This window comes from Podarcis liolepis, assembly GCF_965112155.1.
Source record: "Podarcis liolepis genome assembly, chromosome: 15".
NCBI classification, from domain to species: Eukaryota; Metazoa; Chordata; class Lepidosauria; order Squamata; family Lacertidae; genus Podarcis; species Podarcis liolepis.
In genome coordinates, this window is record NC_139566.1 from 3,783,375 (window position 1) to 3,808,595 (window position 25,221).

The following is a 25,221-nucleotide window of genomic DNA, read 5'->3' on the forward strand; positions in this document are numbered from 1 at the left end:
TCATGCAGCACATACCGTAGTTAAACTGTGAAACTTAGGAGGCAATGATGGCCACCAACCTAGATTGCTTTTAAAGAAGATTAGACAAATTATTATTATTATTATATATTTATTATTGCTGTTTAATTAATGTGCATACCACCCTTCATCTGAAGATCACAGGGCAGTTCAGAACAACAAAATACAAAGTGAGAATACAAAATACATAATAAAACAAAAAGAGAACGCTCCCTCTCAGAAACACATTTTAAAAGCTATAGAATGTTCAATCAGCCAACTGCCTGGTTGAAGTGAAATGATTCTGCATGGTGCCTAAAGATATGTAATGAAGGTGCCAGGTGAGCCTCCCTGGGGAGAGCATTTCACAAAAGGGGAGCCACTGTAGAAAAGGCCTGTTCTCGTGTTTCCACCTTCCAGATCGCTCTTGGAGGAGGGCCTCTGATGATGATCACAGGGTCTGGGTAGGTTCATATGGGGAGAGGTGGTCCACCTAGAGTTATTGCAGTCCCAAGCCATTCAAGACATTATCGGTCAACACCAGCATTTTGAGTTGGGCCTGGAAACATTGGCTACCAGTGTAGTCGGGCTAGGATCGGTGTAATATGCTCAAACCACCTTGCTACGGTGAACAACCTGGCCACTGAATTCTGTACCAGCCGACGTTTCTGAACCGTCTTCAGAGGCGGTTCACGTTTAGTAGGTGACTGGAGTGGATAGGGGCACAGCTAGGTCATCAACCCAAGCTGATGGAAGGAACTCGGTGTCACCGAGGCCGCCTGAGCCTCAGGTGACAGCAATGGATCCAGAAGTACCCCCAAGCTGCATCCCTACTCCTTCAGAGGGAGTGTGACCCCATCAAGAGCAGGCCACCTCCCATCCGTCCAGTCTAGGGAACCACCCACCAAAAGTGCCTGTGTCTTATCTGGATTGAACTCCAGATCATTGGCTCTCATCCAGTCCAACACCGAGCCAAGACACTGGTCCAGCACATCCACAGCCTCGCCTGCAGATGTAAATGACAAGCAGAGCTGAGTGTCATATTGCTGACAATGTGCTCCAAAACTCTGGATAACCCCACTCAGTGGTTTCATGTAGGTGTTAAACAGCATAGCAGAAAAAATTAACGGAGGAGAAGACTTCTGGTGGCTGCTAGTCATGATGGCTCTGCTCTGCTTCCATAGTGGGAGGCAGCAATACTTCTGAATACCAGTTGCTGGAAACCACAGGAGGGGAGACAGTACTTGTGCTCAGGTCCCGCTAGTGGGTTTCCTTTAAGAATTGGGTTGGTCACTGTGAGAACAGAATGCTGGACTAGATGGGACATTGGCCTGATCCAGCAGGCTAGTCTTATGTTCTTAACAAGATATAGCAAGGCATCAAAGCAACACCATTTCCCAGGATTGTGTTCATTTTTCATGGAATTGGGGGGGAAAACTGTTTTGAGAACATACCATTTGGAAAAAACTATACTCAGGCAGCTGGGGAGTGGTGGGTGGGCAGGGGGGAGAGGTAAAACATCTGTCTGGGCTTGTTTTGACCCAATGCAAATCTTTGATATGCTCCCTCAGAGCCAGTGTGGTGCCTTGGTTAGAGTGTTAGGCTGGGGGGACCTGGGAAATCCAGGGTTCAACTCCCCACTCAGCCACAAAGCTCTTACTGGGTGACCATGGGCCAGTCTCACAGTCTAGCCTACTTCGCAGGGCTGTTGTGAGGATGAAATGGGGAGAGGGAGAAAGAGCCACAGACCCTGCCTCCAGCTCCTTGGAGGAAAGACGGGATATAAACATAAGAATAAAGAAATGAAATAAGGCTTGCTTGCCCCAGAGTATCATGGCCTCGTACGACACAACCCACACACCTTTATTTGTGTTTCTGCCATTTAGCATAGCGGCATTCTGAGGATCTATCTTGCATTTTCCTTCTTGAATATTTCTGCAAGCTGCCTTTGATTGTTCAGAGTGTTCAGAGCTGCAGAGATAAAAGAGTAGAATCTCAATCAAGGCTCTTTCTCCTGCTGGCTTTGAAAAGGAGATTTTGGAATTGATTTGGAGCTGGTTTTGTTATTTCCCACCCCCATCCCTTCCAAATTCTGGGTTGGGCAGGCACAGGGCACCAAAACCTACAGCAGCAGGAATGCGATGAGCAGTTGACCTTGAGCTCACTTTGATTTGCTAAAAATTGTCATAAGTCAATGCTTGTGCATGTGTGTATATGTATGAATAACAGGGAATTTCCAGCTGGAGATTCGTAAGGCCCCACATGACACAGAGAAGGCAAGAGTCACATCTAGCAACACAAAATGTTCTGGCTCCCAAGCAAATGAAGTGGAAGCCAGGCTAATGAGAATTTGATTTCAGAATTCAGACTGCTTTTCTTGATCCCAATGGCTGCTTGGGGTTTACCGTATGTTGTGTTGGCGCCATGGATGCTTTGGGAGAGGGCAGCACACAATACACAGAAATTAGAAAACAAATGAATGAATGAATACCCCACAGGGGTGGGATTCTTGGGCTTGGGGGATGCATGCGGTCTCAGGACTCTCCTGAGGCCACACCCCTCACCCCAGGCCACACCACACCCTCAATCTCCTGGAGACCCTGCATTGGAGGGGGTTCTAGATGACCTTTGGGAGGCCCTTCCAACTCTACAATTCCATGAGTATATGATCCTATGAGTGCTTTCCCTTGACGGGAAGGCATCCTTGAATGGTTAGACTGTTTCTTGCATACCTGGATGGAAGATGGAGAGAGGGGTGGTGGTGTAGAAATCTCTGAGTTTTGCATGATTTGAATATAGCCTTGCATGGTAAGAGTCAGATCCATGACTCCACCTACTTATGTTCCCAGCCCTGCCCACCACTGCATCTGGTCCTGCCCTCCACTGCATGTGGCCCCCCAAAGGTTCCCTATGAGGGGATCTGGCCCCTGTGGGCTGAAAAGAATGTCTCCTGCCCCTGAAATCAAGCTTAAGTATGCAAAACTGAATTAAATCTTTTTTTAAAAAAAAGTTTAGGTAGGAAGGAAGGAAAACCAGGAGGTGGGGGATCTTAAATGAAAAGATGTGACTTGAGTCACCAGCTTCACGTCAGGAATGTGCTCTTTTTGCAGAAAACCACAATTCTGGCAGCACAGCAAACCAGAGAGGTTTTGATTTTCAAAGGAGAGCCTAACTGCAAACAGCTTACATCCAGCCTTTGCCAATGCGGTGCCCTCCAGATGTTTGAGGACTACAACTCCCATAACCCCTGGCCAACATGGCTGCAGAGCACGGCTGGGAGCACCAGGTTGGTTGGGCCAAATCTCTTTGGGGGACGTTTTTCAGAAGCAGGACTCGATCCAGAAGCAGAAAATAACACCTGCGTGCATTTACAATGAAACCATGTGGAAAGTTAAGATGTCAGTTGCCCCCACCTGCGGATGCAGGTGCAAAAGAGGCTCCCTTTCCCACAATGCATGACTCTTGCTAACATCTGGCAGCTGCCCAGGGGTTGCTTGTTTTTGCAGATCAGGCCAGAGGCAGCAGTTGATTTTCAGAGCAGACAGAATTACACAAGGCATAATTATTAATTAACAGGGGGAATTTGACGTGCCAAGGTCCAGCAATGGTTGCTGCCTTGGATTAAGGCTTCCTAGCTGGCAGTGACCATATAAAGCCACTTCCAGACAACCTCTTTATCAAACATTTATCCTGATCTGTCTGCAGGGATGTCAGATGATGTTAACTATTTCAGGAGCCTTCGTTCTAATTTGTTTGTGGGGAGGTTAGATGACGTTGTGTCAAACAGAGCACCAGTCCCATACTTCCTGGGGTGGATCTACACACAGAAAAAAACCGCTATAAATATGTCAGAAATTAAATCGTTATAACAAAAGGGGGGAACCTATGTAAATACTGCATAGAAAATTTTTTTGCTCTCTGGCATCATCTGGTGTTGCATGTTGCATGTTCATAACACATTTTTGACTAATGTGGCTGAGTCCCTAGTATGTTCTGCCATTTCTTTCCTCTATCACAAGAAGTTTGATCTTCCAGGGAAGCAGGTTTTGTCATGCAAGACCTCCCAAACTGCTATGGCCTCTTTGAGGCTGCCGCTGTTGGCATAAGACGAATACTGTAGCCGTCTAGTCCGGCCTCCTGTTCTCACTGTGGGCATCCAGGTGCCCCATTGGGGATTCCAGAAGCAGGACCTGAGCACCAGCGCTGATGGGAGCTGGAATCTAACAACCTTCTCTTGACCCCATTGACATAAGAAGCATGACAGAAGAGAGAGCCTTTTCTGCGGCTGCTTCCATATTGTGGAATTCCCTCCCAAGAGTAATAATAATAAATATTACTTATTACTTATACCCCACACCTCTGACTGCTTTCACCCAGCTACCTTGGGTGGCTTCCAGCACGAAAGCTTCCCGATACAGGGCTGCCTTCAGATGTCTCTGGAAAGTCTGCAGTTGTCTATCCCCTTGACATCTGAAGGGAGGGTGTTCCACTGTGGAGGGCGCCACCACTGAGAAGGCCCTCTGCCTAGTTCCCTGTAACTTTGCTTCTCACAGTGAGGGAACTGCCAGATGGCCCTTGGAACTGGACCTCAGTGTCTGGGCTGGACGATGGGAGTGAAGACGCTCCTTCAGGTATACTGGGTCGAGACTGTTTAGGGGTTTAAAGGTCAGCACCAACATTTTGAATTGTGCTCAGAAGTGAACTGGGAGCCAACATACAAATGCATTAAACAATGACAAAATCGCATTGGGAGTGTCACAAACTAGCCATCCTTTTGTTAAGTGAGACATGAAGAAGTTCTTGATTTGTCTTTTTCTGCTGCCCTGGAGCTGCTGCTAAGTCTGTTTCTTGCAGGGACCTGGTTTTAAAATCTTACAGTCCTCCTTAAAATGCAATTCGCAGCCCAGTACCCTCCTGATGTTGTGGAACGACAGCTCCCGTCAGCCCCAGCCAGCGGGAATCGTGGTTCCCAAAGGTGTGCAAGGGTTGGCTGATGAACACGTACAGAGCTACTCTTTCAGAGCTTAGTTAGTGCAAATGCAGGACCCATTTCCCCTTCCCTCTAGCATACTTCCTTCTGCAGGAAGATCATTCAACCCGGGCAGCTGCTCTACTGGGCAAAAGCTCCGCCTGTTGGTTCCACCACAACTACTGTATAAAAAGCACAGGAGCCCTTTCAGCTGAAGCAGGGGGTGGGAAGGAGGAAGTGGGAAACTTATGACTATATTGCTGCTGGTGGTGGGTTCCCTCCCCCCAAAAAGAAATGGGAAATGGGTCATAGGAGGAACTGACTACTTTGCTGCAAGCCATGAAGCGGTTTTCTTCAGGCACAAAATCTGAGCTGCTTCTTCACACACACACATACCAGTTTGCTAAACTATCTCACATGTATCCCTCCAACTAGCTTGAGGGGGCACTATATCCTCTCAGCAACCCTGTGAGGTAGCTTAGGATGGAAGGCAGTAATGGATGGGCCAAAGTTGCCCCTGTGGGAGCTTAATGGCTGAATTTGGTGGTGGCAGTGGGGGAGAGATTTGGTCTATTGGTCCAAAATGCCACAGCCAGACTACTGGCTGGGATTCTGTTTAGATCTCACATAACCCATCTTAAAAGCAGCTGCACCGGTTGCCAGTTTGTTTCTGGGCCCCATTCAAGGTTCCATGATGGCAGGGGGTTGGACTAGATGACCCCTTTGGGTCTCTTGGAACTCTGTGTAAACAGACCTGAATGTGAAAGTGAAGCAAGAGCACTCCCTGGTGGGACAGGCCAAAGTAAATCAATATATACTGTTCTGCACACCAGTAGATTGTGGGAAATGTATAAATTGTCCTCATTATTATTCTGGTCCCTGGGCCTCTTCAGAGCCACCCTGCAGCATCCCAGAGGCAGAAACTTTAAAAGGGGTGAGAGAAGCAGAGCTTAACCTCTGATACAGGCTTTGCGGAGGCAGCTATTCAGAAGCCAGTGATGTAAAAAGAAAAAGGCAGAGAAATTTAACTCCTGGCCAGAAGCATCAGTTGCAGGCATCTCAACTCTTCAACTGGCAGAAGCAGGAGGCTGAGAGATGGGGGGGAGAGGCGGGGGGATGCTCTGGGGCAGTGTGGGGTAGTGGTTAAGACACTGAGCTAGGGCCTGGGAGCAGAATTGGGAGGCCTTTTGCTGTAGCTGCTCTGTCATCATGGCGTTGCATGTTTACCTGAGCTAGGTGAGTGTTAAGGCTGTAACCACGTCAGAGATCTGAGGGAGGGCACCAGCTGAGCGTGTGGAACAGCCCGCAATTGAATCGCTGGCAGTTCCAGTTTTAGAAATAACCCCCCGAGAACCTGAGCTAGCCAGCCAAAGTAGGCATCCCTAAGTGAAATGGACCAATATTCCTGCATTGCAAGGGGTGGGCTACATGGCCACAGGGTCCCTTCCAACTCCGTGTAAGGCAGCTGCTACGTGGTTTGTGTCCATGTAGAAGAAAGGTTGTGGCTGCCCTACACCCCATACATTTAAGGCTCCCCCCAAAAAAAATCCTGGGAACTGTAGCTGTGTTTCCCAGCACCCCTAACAAATGAGTTCCCAGGATTCTTCGGAGGTTAAATGTAGCGTGGCCAAACCGATTTTTTTCTGTTGAGAGAGGGAAGTAATGGTTCTTATTAAAAAAGGATTAAATGAGTTTACATAGATCTCCTGATAGCTATTTATGCACAATAGAGCCTCCAGATATAGAAGCAATATATCCTGGGAGTACCAGTAAACAGGGCAAGCTGCTGCTCGTTTCTGGCTGTTGTGGGGAAAACACCCAGTGTAATGAACCATGGATTATTACATAAACGAGCCATTGGCTCTGCAGAAGTGTCTCTGCCAGTTCACAGGTCTGCTAGAAAAAAAATAAACCTTTGTCCAGTCTCATTAAGAACCATGAGGACTGGGATCTTACTTTATTTTTTCTTGCAAGGGTGGTGGGGGTGGGCTGCAGCACAGTGCACTATGGGTAAAGTGGCATTGGGGTGGGGAGGTGGGCAATGTTCAGGCTCTTGGGCAGGAGAGATGGATGCTGCCTTCTGTACCAAGGTTTCTTTCTTACTGCCAGCCTGTGCCCCATTGCATGCATACTCAGGGTGCCTTATGGGTCATGGAGCATCATGGGTACAGGGAAGGGTTGCAGCTCAGCAGCAGGACACCTGCCTTGCATGCAGAAGGCCCCAAATCCAATCCCCTGTGGCATTTCCAGGAAAGCTGGGGGAGATCCTAATCCTCAAGGTGTCGGGAATACACTGTTTTTGAGGTACTGGTCAGCTGACACCCCCCACAACGCCCCACCTCTGGAAACAGACCCTAAAGCACAGCCTCATGAGATTCTGAATCCCAATGTCTATCCCACAGCACATGAGCCTGAGATGGCACAGCGGTCCAAGTTAATTTGGCCCTGGGGGAAACACCATATTCCCGTATTCTTAAAACCCACCAGCTGAAATTCAGGAAAAAAGAAACTCCTTTCTCATCAAAGCTGAGCACAACATCATGAATAAAACATATGGCATATCGTTTATTTTGCATAATTGCTCTGTTAAGCCAGGGCAAGGGACAAAAGGCCGACACGAAAAACAGTAAAATGCTTCTGAGATACGGGCCCACAGACATCATCAAGCTGGTCCTCTTCATCATGAGGGCCAGAAACTTGATTTTTTTAAAAGTACACAAAAAGGGGGGGAAAGAACTAGAAATTATCCAGATGCTGAATTCTGCAGTCATTACTAAAAAGTTATTGTTGCTTTTAAATCGCAAAGTGGTTGGTGCCATATTTTTGGGACGCCGGGAGATCAATCCTTGCGCTTTGGCAAACAATGGCTGAGTTTTGCAAGATAGAAATGAGAATCGCCGTGGGTTTTTAAAAGAATTTATCCTGATCTTTCATTTTTCCTTCTCAGAAAAGACAGCACTGCATTGTTACACTATTCAATATCATATACATAACTTCTGGAACGCGAGAGGAACAGTCTTCCCCTCTATCCAAAGCCTGGGGTGCACCCCACTTTCAACTGAGATTTATGAAAGAAGACAGTGGTAGATTCCAAGAATTCAGGCTTCATGACAAATGTAAGTATATTTCGATGACGATCACACATCTCCAGAACAAGGTTCCCATCGTCTCATCTCAATTCTTACTCCCCACCCCCTAGAACAGGTGAGCAGGATGATGCCTGGATTGGGGGGGGGGGAGAGACAGGTATGTGTGTTCTTTACCCCCCACTGAAGGGGGGGAGGGGAAGACATCACCAGGAACAACAGATGGACAGGAAACCTGCTCAGATTAAATCTGCTTGTTTCCAGAATTGTGTGAGCGCCGGGGGAAGATTGCAGCCCTGTCCCATTTCACATTAAGAGAGGGATGGACATAAAGGGGACCCACGTGAACCCCAAAATCCTCAACAATGCAACAACAACAAAAAGCTTTTGTGCTACGGATGCTTCTTATGGCTTGGAAGTGTCCCCCGTCCTGAAGCGTTACAAGAAAAAAGGAAGCCAAGAGGGTTCCGCTAATGAGCGAGGCCCACTTTTAATTGCACAGGTTATGGGAGGAAACAGGGCCAGCTTCAATGGTGGATACCTTGAGTCTCATCATCCCAGAAGGCAAACACCACACTTGCTTGTCTAGGTTTCCAGAGAACAGAGGAACCTGAAGGCTTCCTTCAGGACAAGCCATGCCTACTTTTTCCTTGACTAGCCAGGTGCAGCCAGCTTCAATGTCCCCCAACTTCCTTGTAGTCCCCAGTGCCGGCTGGCATCCCAGTTCCCCTATACATTATGGGGAGAGCACAATGCTCTAAAGACATACACAGCATTCAAGCCCTGGTGGGGGGCTTGGCGGCTGCTGGGAAAGGGGGGCACTTGAGAAAGTTGCTAGCCCAGCAGGGTGAACCGTTGGGGTGGGGGCAAGCAGACCCCTCCATTTCATTAACACTGCTCGAGGGAGATAACGTGCAAGACCTGAACACACGAGTGCGGACGCTAGTGAAACGAGTGCGCGGCAACGAGTTCCTCTATATGCCTCGGGTGTTCACAGGTGACGGAATTACACAGCGCTTTAAGCATCATTTCAGGGGGCAAATTCTGCCCCCATTCCCTGACATCGTATAAACAAGAATACAGTTTTGATATATTTATATATATATGTATATATGTATAAAAGGTTATGGCGTAGGGTGCTTCTTTTTTAAAAAACCAAACACCCATTGAGCTTTTAAAAATCCCTGATGATCGCACACTGAGCATCGTCCACTCATCGGGCTCCCCAAGTCCTCGCGACTGCTTTTGGACTCTGCACACACGGCTTTCTCCAAAACACAACCGGTTCGCGGCAGGTCTGCCGGGAAGGAGGGAAACAGCGGCCTCGCCGGAGGCTCCACCCAAGTTGGGAACAAGCCGGACTCCCTCTGCGATGCCTCGCCTGCAGCGCTTCTGCTTCCCAGAAGTAGGAAGACTTTGGCAGTCTTTGACAGAAGTTAGAAAGGGTGGGGGGAGTCACAAACGCTCCTCCCTCCCTGCGTCGCTACACGGGGGGCCAGGGGAAACTGCACCATCTGCACAGATCTTTTCCCATCCTTATTCCGAAAAGGGGGGGAACATGTTCAGCTCGGGAAACTCTTCGTTGTTGTAGCTGGCTCCTTGTTCCCCTAGCATGGACAACATGTCCTGTAAATGAAAGGGAATTCGAAAATGAGAATGAAATTATTGTTGCTTAGGTGACAGTGCACTGTATCTTCTAGGACGGGCAGAAAGTGGTTCCTGAATGCAGGAGAAGGGTTTCCTACTTGCAAACATTTAACAGCGCCCCCTAAAATGAACCCCACCCTCAAATGTGCTATGTAAAACCTTTATCTGTATTAACTCAGATCCCTTCTGGATCATACATTTAAAGCACCCTTATACCACTTTAGGGACGCGGGTGGCACTGTGGGTTAAACCACAGAGCCTAGGACTTGCTGATCAGAAGGTTGGCGGTTCGAATCCCCGCAACGGGGTGAGCTCCCGTTGCTCAGTCCCTGCTCCTGCCAACCTAGCAGTTCGAAAGCACGTCAAAGTGCAAGTAGATAAATAGGTATCGCTCCAGCAGGAAGGTAAACGGCGTTTCCGTGCACTGCTCTGGTTCGCCAGAAGCGGCTTAGTCATGCTGGCCACATGACCCAGAAGCTGTACGCTGGCTCCCTCGGCCAGTAAAGCGAGATGAGCGCCGCAACCCCAGAGTCAGTCACGACTGGACCTAATGGTCAGGGGTCCCTTTACCTTTACACTACTTTAATAGTTATGGCTTCCCAGAAAGAATCCCGGGGACTGTCGTTTGTTAAGGGTGCTGTGAGAGGATCTAGAGCTGCTGCCGGTCTGTGTAGACAATACTGAGTTAGGTGGACCAACGGTCTCGCTCAGTATAGTGCGGCTTCTTGGGTTATCAGTGCTTTTAAATAAATCAAAGATGGGGAAATAGAGTCAGCTACCAGAGGTTTAAATCCTGGTTTGGATCCCTAGCAAGAGGATCATTGGCGTCTTGGCCTCTGTTTATAAAACAGGGAGCAGGAAACGTTACTGGAATCGTGGCAGAAGGGAGGTTGACTGACCGGGAAGACTTCCGACTGGTTTGGTGGTGGCTGCTGGGCGTGTGACTCGCTTGGACTCTGTCCGTGGTGCTGACCCTGCCACTGCGACCACACGGCGACCCCCTCCGCTGCCCGGGGCTGGAATGGGGCTGGGGCCTGCCCGCTCTCTCCAGCAGCTTTGAAAGGAACAAAAATGCGGTTAGCACCGAGTGTAGGAGACAGACTGTTCTTTCCCCATGCCCTTGATAAAACACTTTGGTCTAGATTGACTGGTTTGGCTTAGAAGGAGTTGGTGGGCGGAAACGCCCTGCTTTGGGCTGCAGAAAGAGGTCTAACAATCAGAAGTGGGACAGAAGGTAGATCCCAGGTGGATTCACAGGAGATGCCCTCCCTTGTGAGGTGCGCCTGTCTCCCTTGTTATTGACATTCAGGAAGCATTTGAAAGTATTCCTGTGGGAAGTCTGAAAAATACTGTTCCCGGCAACCATGAAATGATTGTGCGGTTAATGGCATGCTCTGAATAACTCTTGCAATGTTACAGAGACTTTGGACATATTGGAGAACTGAAATTTGGATGAACTCTAATATGCAGTTGATTAAGAAACTTAAAGCACCCACAGAGGGGAGGAGGGGAGTCCTAAGATTTGGGAGAATCTTGTTTTATTTTAAACTTTTCTTTTATTGAAAAATGTTAATCGTGATTTATTTTGTAAAACCAATCAAAATTATTTCAAAAAAGAATTGATTGTGCAATTGTTTCCACAACAAGCACATTTAAAAGGATGTAGAATATTAATCAGCCAAAGGCTTGGTTGAAGGGAAATGCTTTTGCCTGGCGCTTAAAGATATGCAAGGAAGGTGCCAGGTGGGCCTCCCTGGGGAGAGCATTCCACAAGCAGGGAGCCACCACAGAAAAGGCCCTGTTGTCATGTTGCCAGCCTCTGGACCTCTCTTAGAGGAGGCACATGAAAAAGGGACTCAGATGATGATCCCAGGGTCCATGTAGGTTCATATGGAGAGAGGCGGTCCTTGTGGGCTCTTGTTACGTTCAGGCATGGTCTCCCCAGCCCTAGCAGAAGGTGCCTGGATTTGAACCTGGGACTTTCTGCAAGCAAAGCAGATATTCTTCTGCTGAGCTCCGGCCCTTCCCGCTATGCTCAACATACACGCCCATCATTTCACAGCGTTGCTTCTGCAGAACGAGGAACTGCACGGCGACAGAGTCCTGCCTCTTCAGCAGAAGGATCACCGCTTGCAACTTCCAAACCCGGTGGGGAACACTCACCGAAGCTGGCGTTGCGGCTGGCAAGGCTTGGGTAGGCAGACCCGCCTGGCGAAGCTGTGGAGCCTTGTGTCGACATGGGGCTGAAGGAGGACGGGGTGCCTTGGAAGGTGCCCATGGCAAAGGAAGGCGGCCGAGTCTTAACAGCGTGGGAAGCCGCCTGCTAGAAGAGCACAAAAAAGAAATTTAAACAGTGAGCAGATAAATAAAAAGCAACTGGTAGGTTACAGGAAGCTGGAGTGTATGTCCTTGCAGGAACAAAATGTCCTTCCTTGGAGATTTTTAAGCAAAGGCTGGATGGCCGTCTGTTATGTACAATCTCGTTGAGATTCCTGCATTGCAGGGGATTGGATTAGATAACCACCAGGGGTCCCTTCCAACTCTACAGTTCTATGATTCAATGAGGCAGAAGCTTCCTATACTCCTAAACCAGGCGCAGCTCCAGCTCCTCCAGCAAACACGGCAGCTTGTGACTATTCAACACAAAACTGTGGCTAAGCCCACTTCGTACTAGGGATGCCCATATATATGGTTTGTAGGAAAAAGAAAAAAAACTACCTGGGCAGTGAAAGACGTGCGTGTCGTCCCTGAAGCCCACGTGGTCCCGGAGACCTGATCGGGATTGGAGTGGCGAGAGATCTGGGCCAGGATCTGACCCGCCGAGGCTGAATGCGGTGCTGTGGGCAGCTGCTGCTGAATGACGTTCACGGGGGGCACCATCGTGCTGCTCCTACAGAGGCGAGGAAGAGGGCAGAGTTAAGGGAGGAAAGGCCAGTGTGGCTGAAGAGGCACGCAGAGAGCTGGCATGCCATTCATTCCTCTATTTGTTCACTCAGTTTCTATCTCGCCTTTCTTCTGAGGAGCTCAAGGCGGCATATGTGGTCCCCCCACCCCCTTTGATGTAGCTTAAGCTGGGAGACTGTGAGCTTGGTGGCTGAGTGAGGATTTGAACCCTCACTCTAACCACTGCACTGCGGAGGCTGGGCTAAACTGGAAAGGAAACTCAGCCAATTGCAGGAGTCTTGAGACTATCCCTTAGACCTCACCTGAAGTTCTCGGTGGGACGCGGAGCTATGAAACTGCTTCCCTGGGAGAAGAGGGACTGGCTGGCGGGCAGAGAGCCAGAAGAGACGGCTTTCGTCTGGTCTGATAGACAGAGAGAGAGAAGCATGGTTAGCCCCGACCTGGCCACCCAAGAACGGGATATTGGGCGATATCCAACGAAGACCTACTGATACTAATGGGCCTTATTCCGAGATACTGGCTCTCTCCTTGCCCTTCCTGCTGGCAGATGAAGATAAATTTATTCTGACAGGCTTTTGGGAATGACTGTTTTTAAGGAAAGGGCTTCTGACACTGCTGTGCTGCTTTTTTATTATCTGTATTTCAATCTGCCTTTATGCCATTTTCATTCCACTCTAGTTTAAACAAACTATTTTAAAATATGCTTTTAGTTTCTTGTCCTTTCTCTGTGCCGCTTTGTGTAAGTCGCCTTGAGTCCCGGCCTGGGGAGAAGGCAGGATTTATAAATTAAACAGCTAAATAAGGAACAAATCCACTACCTTCGTTCATTTCAAGGGGTCCTGGTCTTAGCAGGACTAATGCTCGATCCAACTCATAGGAAGCTATAGCAAAAGGCTGCTTGGGCCCACCTCGCCCAGGACCGTTGACACTGACGGGTTCAAGGTTTCAGGTGAGGTCGGACGTCCCCAGCCCTACCTGGATATGCCCCTGGGGATTGAACTTGGGACCTTTGGCGTTCCCCAAGATTTCTCTCTTTTTTCTCCCAGGGGATGGACTGACATGGCTACCGATTACCGGCTCTGATTTCCCACCCCCTCGACCCCAACCCTCTCACCTGTGCTGATGCTGCTGTAAATTTCACTGAAGCGAGGGTCCCGCTCCTGACTGAAAAGGGTCTCTGCTTTCTCCAGAGGTTTGCCATGGTCCGGGCCGGTGGTGGCCACCGGTTGAACGGCAGCCTGGAAGGAGATGAGCAAACACAGGGTTGCACAGTCAGCTCAGTCCTACTCCTGAGTAGATCCTCTGAAATCAAGGTGCCTAAGGTCAGTCAAACCCATTAACTGCAGAGAGTCTTGAGTATGATTAATGTAGGATACAATCTGCAGGTGTCAACATGTGCACACACAACTAAATAAGTGATAAGCCCAGAGATTTATTTCCATTTCCATCCCCCACCCCATCCCAAGAGTTCAGGGCACCATACCCCATTCCTTCTCCCCTAATTTTAACCTCACAACTACCCCAAGAAGTGGGTTAGGCTGAGAGATGGCAACTGGGCCCCTGGACACCCCAATAAGCTTCACGGCTGAGCAAGGATTGGAATCTAGGTGTGTTCTAACATAAATCCTGCAACATGCCACTTAAATGAGAGTGGACGGGGTGGGAGAATCCTGTCTGAATTGCCACTCCACAAAATCTATGTTTTCAGTTGTGTGCATGCAAAGGGGGCAGGCTGAAGGATGGCTGAAGAGGGGAGTTATGAAAAAAAAAGTCATTTCTTCCTCTCATGCCACTGCAGTCCAGTATTGAACGACTCCTCTAGTCGCCAATGGCGACTGGCAACTCCACAGAGGTGAGCGCCATGAGTTCCTTCCAGTGGAGTGTGTGGTCTGCCAAAGGAGGGACACAGTGATCCGTGTCAGCGGGTGTGTTTGTGTGTGCCCTCTGCCAGGTCTCAATTTAGGGCAGGGAGCTGGGACGAGTCCCCATGGAAACTCTTGGAACCTTTGTCGATTTACCTGGGCGTGGTCGTAACTGGCTAAGCTCTCCCTGACAGGGACCACGTCGACGTCTGTTGGCTGCGTCGCCTGCTGCCTGAAACGCAAGTCATTGTTAAGAGGTTAGGAGCCGGTCGTGGGTCAGAGGAAAGTGCCACAAAGCAGGGAGAGGAACCGAGCAGAGCTTACAAGGTGCTCCGACACCTACATGCCCCGGGGGGCCTTGGGATAGACCCCTCACAGAGCAAAGGGCCCCAGGGTGACTCCAGACAGCCCCCTACTTACCTCGTTGCCAGCTGGGCAGGACTCATCTCCAAAGGCAGGCTGGCGTTGGGGCCCAGTTGGGGCCGCTGCATCTGACTGGCCAAGGCAGGCCGGGACTCCTGGCTGGCGTTCCTGGGGGGGGTCATCAGGGAAGGGAAGGTCAGGGATCGGAGGGAGCCAATCGCAACCCTCAGAGCGTTCCAGTGAGCCAGGGGGTCTTTATGCCCCTCCCTCCTCTCAAGGATGTTTTTGGCGCCTGCTAAAGTCTTTTTCGCTACCCCGACACACAATTCTTTTTACACGCATCTGTTGGTTTTAAATCTGCATTTTGATAAATTTCAGGCACATTTGTTTTTAAAGCTTGATTGTCATCAGCTTAAAAACAAAACACGTTACACTGTTCTACATAAGCGACTCCATAATAAATGCAAAATCTGGCTTTGATTTCTCTGAAGCTCCCCATCTGAAGCTGGTATATGGAAATGGGATGGATGAGTGTATGGGTGTGTGGGATTCTCCCCACCCCCAAGTGAAGGGGCAGAGATAGATTGTGCATAAGCTTACTCAAGCCGACTGCCACAACACTCTCTCAGAGGCCACCCGCCCCTCCACGACACCACAAAATTATTTTAAAAATACACTGAAAGATGGGCAGTAGGCAGAAAATTGAGAGCAGTCTCCAGTGTTGGCGCTACTCAAAGCAGAACTACTGAAATCAATCAACATAACTTAGTTCCATTCATTTCAATGGGTCTACTCTCAGTAAAACTTAGCTGGAGATGATTCTTAGTCTTGCAAATGTGTCCCAGTTTCAGATTTGGGGATGGTGAATGTATGGATTCACTCAAGGAAATGACACCAACATGACAATATGGGGCAGACCAAGAGGAGAGCTGGTGTCCTGATGGCTGAGGGGGGGGGGTGGCATTATGAGTCGCATCCCATGCCAGTCCTACTCAGCAGCAGACCCAATGAAACTAATGAACCTCCTGCTGCGGATCTGGGCCTATGGCTGGCCACTGCGAGAACAGGATGCTGAATGGGCCATTGGCCTGATCCAGCAGGCTTTTCTTATGTTCTCCAAGGTAGTCAGGTTCTGTAGGTCTGCTCCAATTAAGGCTAGCGTATTCCCTGACATCACAGCAGCCTGTCCAATCAAGAGCAAAAGAGGGGGAGACTCAGAGCAGACAGGCGGTTTAGACCAAGGGAAGGGCAGAAAGTAGACTGTGGGGAGATCTCAGGGCAATTTTGCAGTAGATCAACTAGGGTTTCTGACCCCAGAGCAAGAAAAAACAAGTTAGGCAGCTAAAATGGAGAAATCTGAACTCACAGTTAGCAAATTTTTGTGTGTGTGCAAAAGAGCTGTGACCTCTAGCACTGGAAACAAATCCCTACACTCAGAAATGGGATTGGAGGCTCCTTGCTCCTTAATTCTAAGGGCGGCAGCTAGCTAAGTTCCAGTCAGGGCAGACATATGGAAATCTATGGACCTAGGTTAGCCTGTCCGCGGATTTCAGTGAGTCCACTCTGCATAGGACTAGCATCGGGTACCCAAAGGCCACATTCACACCACAAATTTAAAGCACGGTGATGCGACTTTAAATAGCCATGGCTCCCCCCCCCCCCCCCCCCAGGAATCCTGGGAGCTGTGGTTGATGCCGAGAGTGTTTAGGGAAAGTGCCATGTTCCTTTCCCAGAGCTACAATTCCCAGAGGCGCTTATCCCTCTTTCCCATGAAGCTCTGGGAATTGTAGTTCTGGGAGGGGAATAGAGGGGCCTCCTAACAGCTCCTAGCACCCTTAACAAATGACATTTCCCCTAATTCTTTGCGGGAAGCTGTGAATTTTCAAAGTTGGCTTTAAAATTGAACGTGCCCTGCCTGATTTTGCATCTGGCTGGTAGGTCTTGGGGTTCAACTGAACAACAACAACAAAAAAGGCAAAGGAGATTTGACAACCCAGAAGCAGAAACTTATTATAATGCATTTTACTTAAAAAGAGGCTGGAATGAAGCTAGGGGGGGGGGTTGGGTTGGGGGGTGACTGCAAAGCCCCCTCCGCCCTACAAGTCTTTCGAGGACACAGCGAAAGAGCAGGCCCTGCTGCCAGTGGGGTGGGTGGGGTTGGCACAGGGGGTCCCCGCGTACGTACTTCACATTGGTGTTGGTACAGATGATGTACTCTATCTCATCTGAGTAGGGGTTCTGGAAGGTGAAGGAGCTAGTTCTCATCCAGAGCCATTCTTGGTTCTTGGACCGGAAACGGAACATGACGGACAGAACTTGGCCTTTTAACTTCACCACCTGGAAAAACGGGGTGGGGGTGGGGGTTTGTTTTGGTTTTACGCCGGCAACAGCAGCAGCCACAGCAGAGGGGTGGAAAAGAGCCCACCCCCCCAAAAAAAACACAAGACATGCAGTTCCTGAAAGGGCAGTGCTTATCCTAAGACCCAGGATCAGAAGAACCCCAAATAAAGCTCCGCCACTTTGGAGCTTCCCAATCTTAGCCCCACACTTCAGCTTTCTAAAAAATGTCAGCAAAGGGGGCTAGTGCAAGAGGCGACATTGTGTTGGGGGCTGCAACTTGCCTGCCCTCTTTTAAAAGTGTTTCTGCATCCCGCACTAGAGCACCTGGCAGGTATTTATTTCCATTTTCCACAGATGTTGATGGTTATGGGGTGGAATGCAGGATTGTGAAGGTCGTGAAAAGCCAGCTTCCCCTCCCTCCCTCCTGGGGCTTTGGAAAGATGGCCTGAAGTTTGTGCTCCAGACCAGGGAACGGATTGGTCTATAAGGCAGGCATGTGTGCAACCTCTGGATCTTGCTGAACTACGACTCCCACCAGCCCTGACAGCAAGCGTGGCCAGGGAGGAGCAGGATGGGAGTTGTAGTTCAGCAACCTCAGGAGGGCCCAAGGCTCCCCCTGCCTGCTCCGACGGCATTCAAAACGTGTTTGCCAAGGGGGGTGTGCTGGGTTGTTGTGCAGATGCCAGGCTGAATCAGTCATGGACTCGTGGCTGGTTTACCTGCTGGAAGCTGTCCCTCAAAAGCTGGTGGTCTTCCGGGTGGCAGAAGTCAACAATATCCTTTCCTAAGAGTTCCTATTTTTTTTTGCGCGGGGCAGGGGAGAGAGAGAAAGAGAGAGAGAGAAAGAGTCAGAATGTCACAGTTGAAGGCAGGTTACCTTTGAATAAAAGCAGTTGCTGGGAATAGCAAGTCGGGAGAGCTGTTGCTGTTGCATGTGGGTCTCCTTGTGGGCTTCCCTATGGGCCATCTGGGTGGCCACTGTGAGAATAGGATGCTAGGCTAGGAGCGCCCCCTGTGGCCCGACCCAGACGTCAAACACTTCTTAAGTTCTTATGAGTAATAGTGAGGCAGGGCTCTTGCATTCCCTCCCTACCTTCCTGGAGGCATCTGACCGGCTCCTGCAAAAACCAGGTGGTGTGCTATACTAAGGTTACCAGATTTTTTTCAATGAATCCGGGGTCACTTTTCAACTTCAGTAGGAATGATAGGATTTTGTCAGAGGACTGATTTGTAAATCCGGGGACTGTCCCCAGGAAACCTCATGCTATACGCAGCTTTCATTGATTTGAAAGCTGCATTCTACTCAATTTCGCGAGTAAGACTCTGGGAGAAGCTGAATTCCTCAAATATAGACAAAAGACTGCTGTACTTGATTAAATGCTTATACAATGATATTGTGATGAAAGGCGCACTGCTCTACAAATGGACAACTTACAAATCACAAAGGGAGTTAAGCAAGGGTGTATTTTAGCCCCGGCACTGTTTAACTTATATATAAATAATATTATCCAGGATGCTGGACTAAGTGGGCTTTTGGCCTGGACCCAGGGAGCCAAGGTGCACCCAGCTCTTGCTGGGAACCCCCTCCTCCAGTTCCCCGCACCTGCGGCTGGTAGCCAACAGTGGCCACGCAACGGTGGTCGACGAAGGTGAAGAGGCAGTCGGTGTTGTGCCGCGAGATGAACTCGGTGGGCTGGCACACGGTGTTTATGTCCACGCAGCTGGGCGAGCTCGTGACCTGCAAGGGAAGGGAGACGCCAAGAGGTTAGGGGCCGGTTACAGAGAGGGGGCTAGGCAGGAGGGATTGGGCTTCCTGCTTGGAGGAGAGACAGCCCTTTCCCCCGTAAGAAGGCGAGTTGGCAAGTAAGGGGAGGCAGGAAACTCTGTGGAAGGCCCCTGATTATTTCTCTTATTTCTCTTCTTTGGCAGCGGATTCTCCCCAAGAGCTGGGAGAGGCGAGGGACTGGGCCCTAATCTCTGCCATGCGCTCGCCAAACTGGCCATCTCGCGGGGATTCTTTAGCCATGATTCCCGCATTGCAGAGGGTTGGACTAGATGGCCCTTGGGTTGCCCTTTCAACCTCCTATGATTCTACGAAAGTGGCCTCAGGCAAGCTGCCAGCCTTGCCCTGGAGCAACACAGGGGACAGCAATTGTGGTCCGGCTTTTGAGGCTCTCAGATAAGGACACCTGCTGCAATAAGATACAAAGAAGGCTCAGCAATCGATGGCAACCTGGTTCCCGCGTCCTTTTGGGGCTTGAGGGAAAGGCTAACTCACCTGCAGCCTGCCGATGGCCACCAGGCAGAACTTGCTCCCCTGCCCAGCATCTGGGTCGTCATCCGGGAGGGAGACCCCTGTGGGTGGCAAGAAGGAGGAGTTGAGCTCAGAGCCAGGACAGGCTTTTCTCAAAGGTGGGTCTTTTCTGGTCTTAGTGGGTTAAAAAAATATAAGTTATCGACCCCATGCGGCTGGTAGAGTGGGAGAAATTTGGTGGAGGTAGAGAGGGACCTAGTGATGTATGGAAGTGAGAGCTGGACCATAAAGAAGGTTGATCGCCGAAGAATTGATGCTTTTGAATTCTGGTGCTGGAGGAGACTCTTGAGAGTCCCATGGACTGCAAGAAGATCAAACCTCTCCATTCTGAAGGAAATCAGCCCTGAGTGCTCACTGGAAGGACAGATCCTGAAGCTGAGGCTCCAATACTTTGGCCACCTCAGGAGAAGGGAAGACTCCCTGGAAAAGACCCTGATGTTGGGAAAGATGGAGGGCACAAGGAGAAGGGGGCGACAGAGGACGAGATGGTTGGACATTGTTCTCGAAGCGACCAGCATGAGTCTGACCAAATTGCAGGAGGCAGTTGGAGACAGGAGTGCCTGGCGTGCTCTGGTCCATGGGGTCACGAAGAGTCGGACACGACTAAACAACAAAGAGAGGGACCAGCATTGTGTGAAACACTTCTGAACCAAGGGGTAATTGAAAGCCTTTGAAAACGGGGGTCTCCTTGCGGAAACACCTGCGGGGTAAAATTAGTGGGTATCTTGCTATGGGAAAGGAGGGCGAAAACAACTGTCAGAGGGGAAGAAGAAGGGATGCATTAATTAAAAAAACCTGCTAGTGAATTTAAAAAAAGAAAGATGAGGGTAAGAGGGAAGTGAAGGAATCTCAGAAAGGAAAATTGACAGTTATGTAGAAGAAAAATGAAAACAAGGGAAAGAAAATCTGAGCAAGTTAGGATGCATGGCATTATTTATGCATAGATACAACCTGAGCATAGGATGGAGGGGCTCACAGCATTCAAACTCCAGCAGATATTGCCTCCTCATTAAATTCCCAGCAAGACTATCAAATTGTAGCTTTGGATCCAGAACAGAGCAGGACAATCCTGTGTGTCTCCAGCTTCCAGCATCAGCCAACATACGCACACATTTTTCCCCCCTCTCTTTTTCACACACAGCGCCCCCTGGCCTATCGTTCTCCAGCCCAGGATGACTTGGCATACAGACAGGTAAGGTGGGAAAAGACCCATCCATTGGTCTCTACGGCAACTATGCCCACTCTTTGGACATGTAAATGGCAGTACTTCAGCAGCCAGCTAAAGCTGGAATCTTGCAAAGAAACTTGTCTGAGCAGTTCAGTGGCTTCTTTTACTAGACTCTAAACCCACTGGATACAAGATCACAGGCCTGGAAGGGACCCATGAACATCGTCCAGACTTCCCACCCTCCTGATAAAAACCCTATAACACTTTATTTTTAGAACAGGACTTCAAAGTAACAGGAAATAAATGAATTAGCAGAAACATCAAAAAGGGGGTCTTCCAGAATGAGACATTCAGGTGAGGTTACCTGCCGGTGGCCAGGCTTTGATGTATCCTGTGCAGTGGACCACGACAAAATGAGGCTCGCCATCCTTCACAGCACCCAACCCATTCCTGGAAGGAGGGAACAGAGAGAAATATGTTGCCAGGGTTGCATTTGCTGATCCTACTGTGGCGGCGGGGATGAGAGTCCACCAGAACTCTCAGGAAAGGAACCTGCCAACAAAAACCTCAGCTCTACCCCCTGCACTGATTAAACAAATGTGAGAGGCAGCGGTAGTATAGTAGTTAGAGTATCAGACCAGGACCTGGAAGATCAGAGTTTGACTACTCCGCTTTGCAACAGGAAGCTAACATTGGGCTGCTCGCTACCCCTTATCAGCCAACCAAACCCTGGCTCCCTGAACAACCAGTTTTACCGGGTCCTGTTTCTCATAAAGCTGAGGCGGTTCATGGAGACTGGATCCACCGTGGCATTGCCGCATCTGTGGAGCGAAGGACAGAAACAAACTCACGTTACTTCCACTTTCACCCAAATATTCTGGTTCCTCCCACCCCCCGCAAGACGTTGGTATCTTCACTTAGGGACCAAGCTGGCCCACAGCCCTTTGCCTGCTTCCTTGTGGCAGAACTACACAGATTTGCTTCCATGCCGCCTGGCCAGGGAGCACTCCCAAAAGCCATGCTGTGGCTGCTTCTGGTCATGAAGCTAAGAGTCTACTGGATCAGGCCAGGGGCCCATCTAGTCCAGTGTCCTGTTCTCACAGTGGCTGACCAGATGCCTCTAGGAACCCCACAAGCAGGAATTGAGGACAAGAGCCCTCTCCCCTCCTGTGGTTTCCAGAAACTTTTATTCAAAAAGAGTTTGGAATTGATATCCCGCTTTATCACTACCCGAAGGAGTCTCCAAGCGGCTCGCAATCTCCTTTCCCTTCCTCCCCCCCAACAAACACTCTGTGAGGTGAGTGGGGCTGAGAGACTTCAGAGAAGTGTGACTGGCCCAAGGTCACCCAGCAGCTGCAGGTGGAGGAGCGGAGACGCGAACCCGGTTCCCCAGATTACGAGACTACCGCTCTTAACCACTACACCACGCTGGCTCTCTAACAATGCAGTTGCTGATGAATGTGACAGCTAGCCATTTCTGGGGACTTTTAAGGCTGAAGGGGAGAAACCTGGAGCAGGAATCCCCACCCCAGCCCTGCCTGGAACTTAATACCCCTGTATGTTTTTAAATTTGCTGTAAGTCACCTGGAGACTGCTATATATCAGGCAACTGACGAACTGAATATTAATAATAATATTCTCTCCTTCCTCCTCATCCACACAGCAGCGACGAGTGTGTGAATTAACACTCGTTTCAAAATCTCCCCAATCCATTTATATTTTACAGCAGGAGGCTTTTAAAAAAAATACTATTAATATACAGATTTGGCAGTTCGCTGAACAAGTGGTTAGTTTGTGCAATAGATTTTCTACATAAACCAGTCCCTATTGGAAGCTTTGCTTGGGTTTTCTCAGGGCTGCATTTTTATTTAAAGGTTTGTTCCCTAAACCTGAGTATGAACCAGTGGTGTAGAAGTAAATTCTTAATACACTACGTTGCTTGGCACTTTTATTAACAGAAACATGGCCTTGAACGATCTCTCCTTTTCTGAAAGTTCAGCAATGAATTTATTACCGTATTTACTTGAATCTAATGCCCACCTTTTTTGGCCAAATTACACTGTGAAAATTAAGGCGCGCATTAGATTCGATGGCACATTTACATTTGCCGGCCAATACTTTTTTGGGGTTTCACGGTTCTGAAAATTGAGGCGCACATTAGATTTGATGGCGCAATAGACTCAAGTAAATACGGTAGCTACAATACACTTCCAAAGCACCATAGCATACGGTTGCATCGCACCAAGGCCTCTTAGCCTGCCCCTCTCACTTTTTCCTAAACTCAAAAGCCATAGATTCTGCTAGTTACTACAGCCCCTGCAGCATTCTAGATCCTTTCATCCTTTGCCCTTCCCTAACCCTTTTCCCAGCTCTATAATACCCGTTAACATGGTAAGACAACCAGAACCATACTCAATGCCAGTTTCGATCCTCTACACAGGGGATGGGAATGTCCCCTTCCTGAAACCCTGGAGAGCCTCTGCCCGTCAGTGTAGACAGCACTGGTCTAGATGGACCAAGAGTTTGACTCAGTAGAAGATAGCTTTAAGTGATCCTGGGCTCTGAGGCCTGCTCATGTTTTGCCAAATCACGCTCTGGCACTGCATCCCAAGCAGGCAGTGACACTTCTCCTTGTTTGCGGTCCTTATTTACGCCCAGCTCACGCAAATACGGCATGTGGGTTTTGTACGCAGAACCGAGGAGCCCTGTCCTACCTCATCCGACAAATGAAAGACCGCCGGGATCCCATGCACATCCGCATGGATTGCTGCCCTTCCTTCTTGACGGTCCCCGTCTTCAGGTCCAGGATGCGACCTGGGAAAAAGGAAATCGTCACTGTCACAGTCAAAAATGTGAGGGCAGTTCTGCTCAGGAGAAACCTACCTTTCAAGGTTGTTGTTGGGGTTTTATGCACTCCCCAGCAAAAGGAATGCACATGGCAGACAGTTAAGAATTGACTCAAATGTGGACACTTACAGTAGCTTCTATGGCTCCCAGTAACCATGCACTAGCATTCTCTGGTTTGTGCTCTATGGAGAAGTTGCAGCAACTTCCAATCACTTCTTCTCCAGTTTATGTACCTGCTCCCAATGGGCTGCGCACACACAGCCGGAGATTATGCCTGCATGGAAACTTCCCCTGCTCCTCCCTTTTCAATTCCCTCCTGGTTCTAGGAGACAGTGGTTCTTCACTTGCCTGACCTGCCTCTTCCTCCTCATCTTCTGACCCATTCTGTGCTCCACCCTCCAGCTCTGAAGATTCCCCTGCCACAGACTCTTGCCTCCTGGCTGACACAGGCCCCCACAGATCATTGACCGCCTCTCCCAAGTCAGACTCCAGCCCCCCCCCCCCGCAATGTACCCTCACCGCGCTCTGCCCGTCCCCAACAGCAGGTGCATTCTGCGATGCAAAAACCTCAGAAGAGCCCTGCTGGATCAGGACCAAAGGGGCCCATCTAGTCCAGCATCCTTTTCTCACAGCAGTCAAATGACCCAAACTACCCAGGAATCTAGACAGATTGCCTCGGGACCTGGAGGCTCAATGGGAACATCTGAAGAGCTGGATCAGGACAACGGCCCGTCCAGTCCAGCATCTTGTTCTCACAGTGGTGAACCAGGAGCCTGTGGGAAACTTGCAAGCAGGATTTGAGTTCAAGAGCAACTCGGCCCTCTTGTGGTTTCCAGCAAGTGGTATTGGGTTCTGCTTCCCCAAGGTGACTGCATTGTGGCCATTCTGAGCGGAACGGCAGGGCGCTAAAAAGCAGGGCGAAGCATAAATCCCGGGACATCCACGGTTATTAAATGTTAACAGGATTTCAGCAGGAATTTACAGGACATGTGCCGACTGGGATGGTGGTGGCTGGACGACCGAGCTCACCCGTGAGGGCGTTTTCCGACGTGGAGAGCTGTTCCCGCAGCTTGTCCACGTCGTCGGGGTGCACCTGGTCGTAGAGGGTGCTGCCGAACCACTGGGACTGGGGCTGGTTCAGGACGGGCGTCACGGAGTCGGAGACGTAGACCACCCGGCCCGTCTCGCAGGACACGATGAAGAGGAACCCATCGGCTGCCTCCAGAATCAAGTGTTTGAGCTCCTGCAGAGAGAGAGAGAGAGATGGCAGAGCATTAAGCTCAGTAGTGTCCACACTGACTGGCAGCAGGCATTCCCATCCCGACCTGGAGATGCCAGCAATTGGATCTGGGAACTTTTGCATGCAAAGCCTCTGCTCTACCCCTGAGGCATGGCTCCTGAAAAATAAACTCAAGATTCTAGTCCTCAAGACTCTGAACACAAACATTGGCAGCTACTCTGTCCCAAGCCAAACCCATGATTGCCCCACTTAGACCAGCGCTGTCTACACTGACATCCAGAGGGGTCTCTGGGGATTGAGAGAGCGAGTCTCTCCCAGCCTTATGTGGAAAATCATTTATTACAATTGTACTCCACCTTTCTTCCAAGGATCTCAAGGTGGCGAACACAGTTTTCCTCTTCCTCCACATTATCATCGCAACAACCCTGCGAGGGAGGTGAGGCTGAGAGAGGCAGAGACTGGCCCAACCAAGGACCCCCCACAG

The 25,221-nt window shown here is 49.6% G+C and overlaps 2 protein-coding genes and 1 long non-coding RNA gene across 6 annotated transcripts in view; 1 reads left to right on the forward strand and 2 right to left on the reverse strand.

Annotated features, from left to right (window-relative positions):
* Positions 1 to 8,050, forward strand: part of LOC310694356 — a 13,107-nt gene extending 5,057 nt beyond the window's left edge. Inside the window, exons 3-4 of the long non-coding RNA XR_014519616.1 lie at positions 3,108 to 3,283; positions 7,914 to 8,050. This is a non-coding gene — a long non-coding RNA (uncharacterized lncRNA). The remainder of the gene's footprint in view (positions 1 to 3,107; positions 3,284 to 7,913) is intronic.
* HORMAD1 (HORMA domain containing 1) overlaps positions 1 to 25,221 on the reverse strand; it is a 578,262-nt gene that overhangs the window by 38,944 nt on the left and 514,097 nt on the right. The gene's annotated exons all lie outside the window — the stretch shown is intronic.
* Positions 7,512 to 25,221, reverse strand: part of ARNT (aryl hydrocarbon receptor nuclear translocator) — a 37,145-nt gene continuing 19,435 nt past the window's right edge. For 2 of the 4 annotated variants that reach the window (XM_083477048.1, XM_083477046.1), the window contains 16 exons: positions 24,527 to 24,740; positions 23,365 to 23,464; positions 21,406 to 21,471; positions 21,015 to 21,100; positions 19,447 to 19,523; positions 18,772 to 18,906; positions 17,888 to 17,962; positions 17,014 to 17,165; positions 14,886 to 14,996; positions 14,622 to 14,697; positions 13,718 to 13,841; positions 12,906 to 13,005; positions 12,418 to 12,589; positions 11,863 to 12,019; positions 10,599 to 10,753; positions 7,512 to 9,678 (listed from right to left, as the gene is read on the reverse strand). In XM_083477048.1, the coding sequence (XP_083333174.1) occupies positions 9,589 to 9,678; positions 10,599 to 10,753; positions 11,863 to 12,019; positions 12,418 to 12,589; positions 12,906 to 13,005; positions 13,718 to 13,841; positions 14,622 to 14,697; positions 14,886 to 14,996; positions 17,014 to 17,165; positions 17,888 to 17,962; positions 18,772 to 18,906; positions 19,447 to 19,523; positions 21,015 to 21,100; positions 21,406 to 21,471; positions 23,365 to 23,464; positions 24,527 to 24,740 (1,890 nt within the window). In that variant the 3' untranslated portion in view covers positions 7,512 to 9,588. Of the gene's footprint in view, positions 9,679 to 10,598; positions 10,754 to 11,862; positions 12,023 to 12,417; positions 12,590 to 12,905; positions 13,006 to 13,717; positions 13,842 to 14,621; positions 14,698 to 14,885; positions 14,997 to 17,013; positions 17,166 to 17,887; positions 17,963 to 18,771; positions 18,907 to 19,446; positions 19,524 to 21,014; positions 21,101 to 21,405; positions 21,472 to 23,364; positions 23,465 to 24,526; positions 24,741 to 25,221 lie in introns of all 4 variants that reach the window. The other 2 variants (XM_083477047.1, XM_083477045.1) reach the window with 1 other exon arrangement.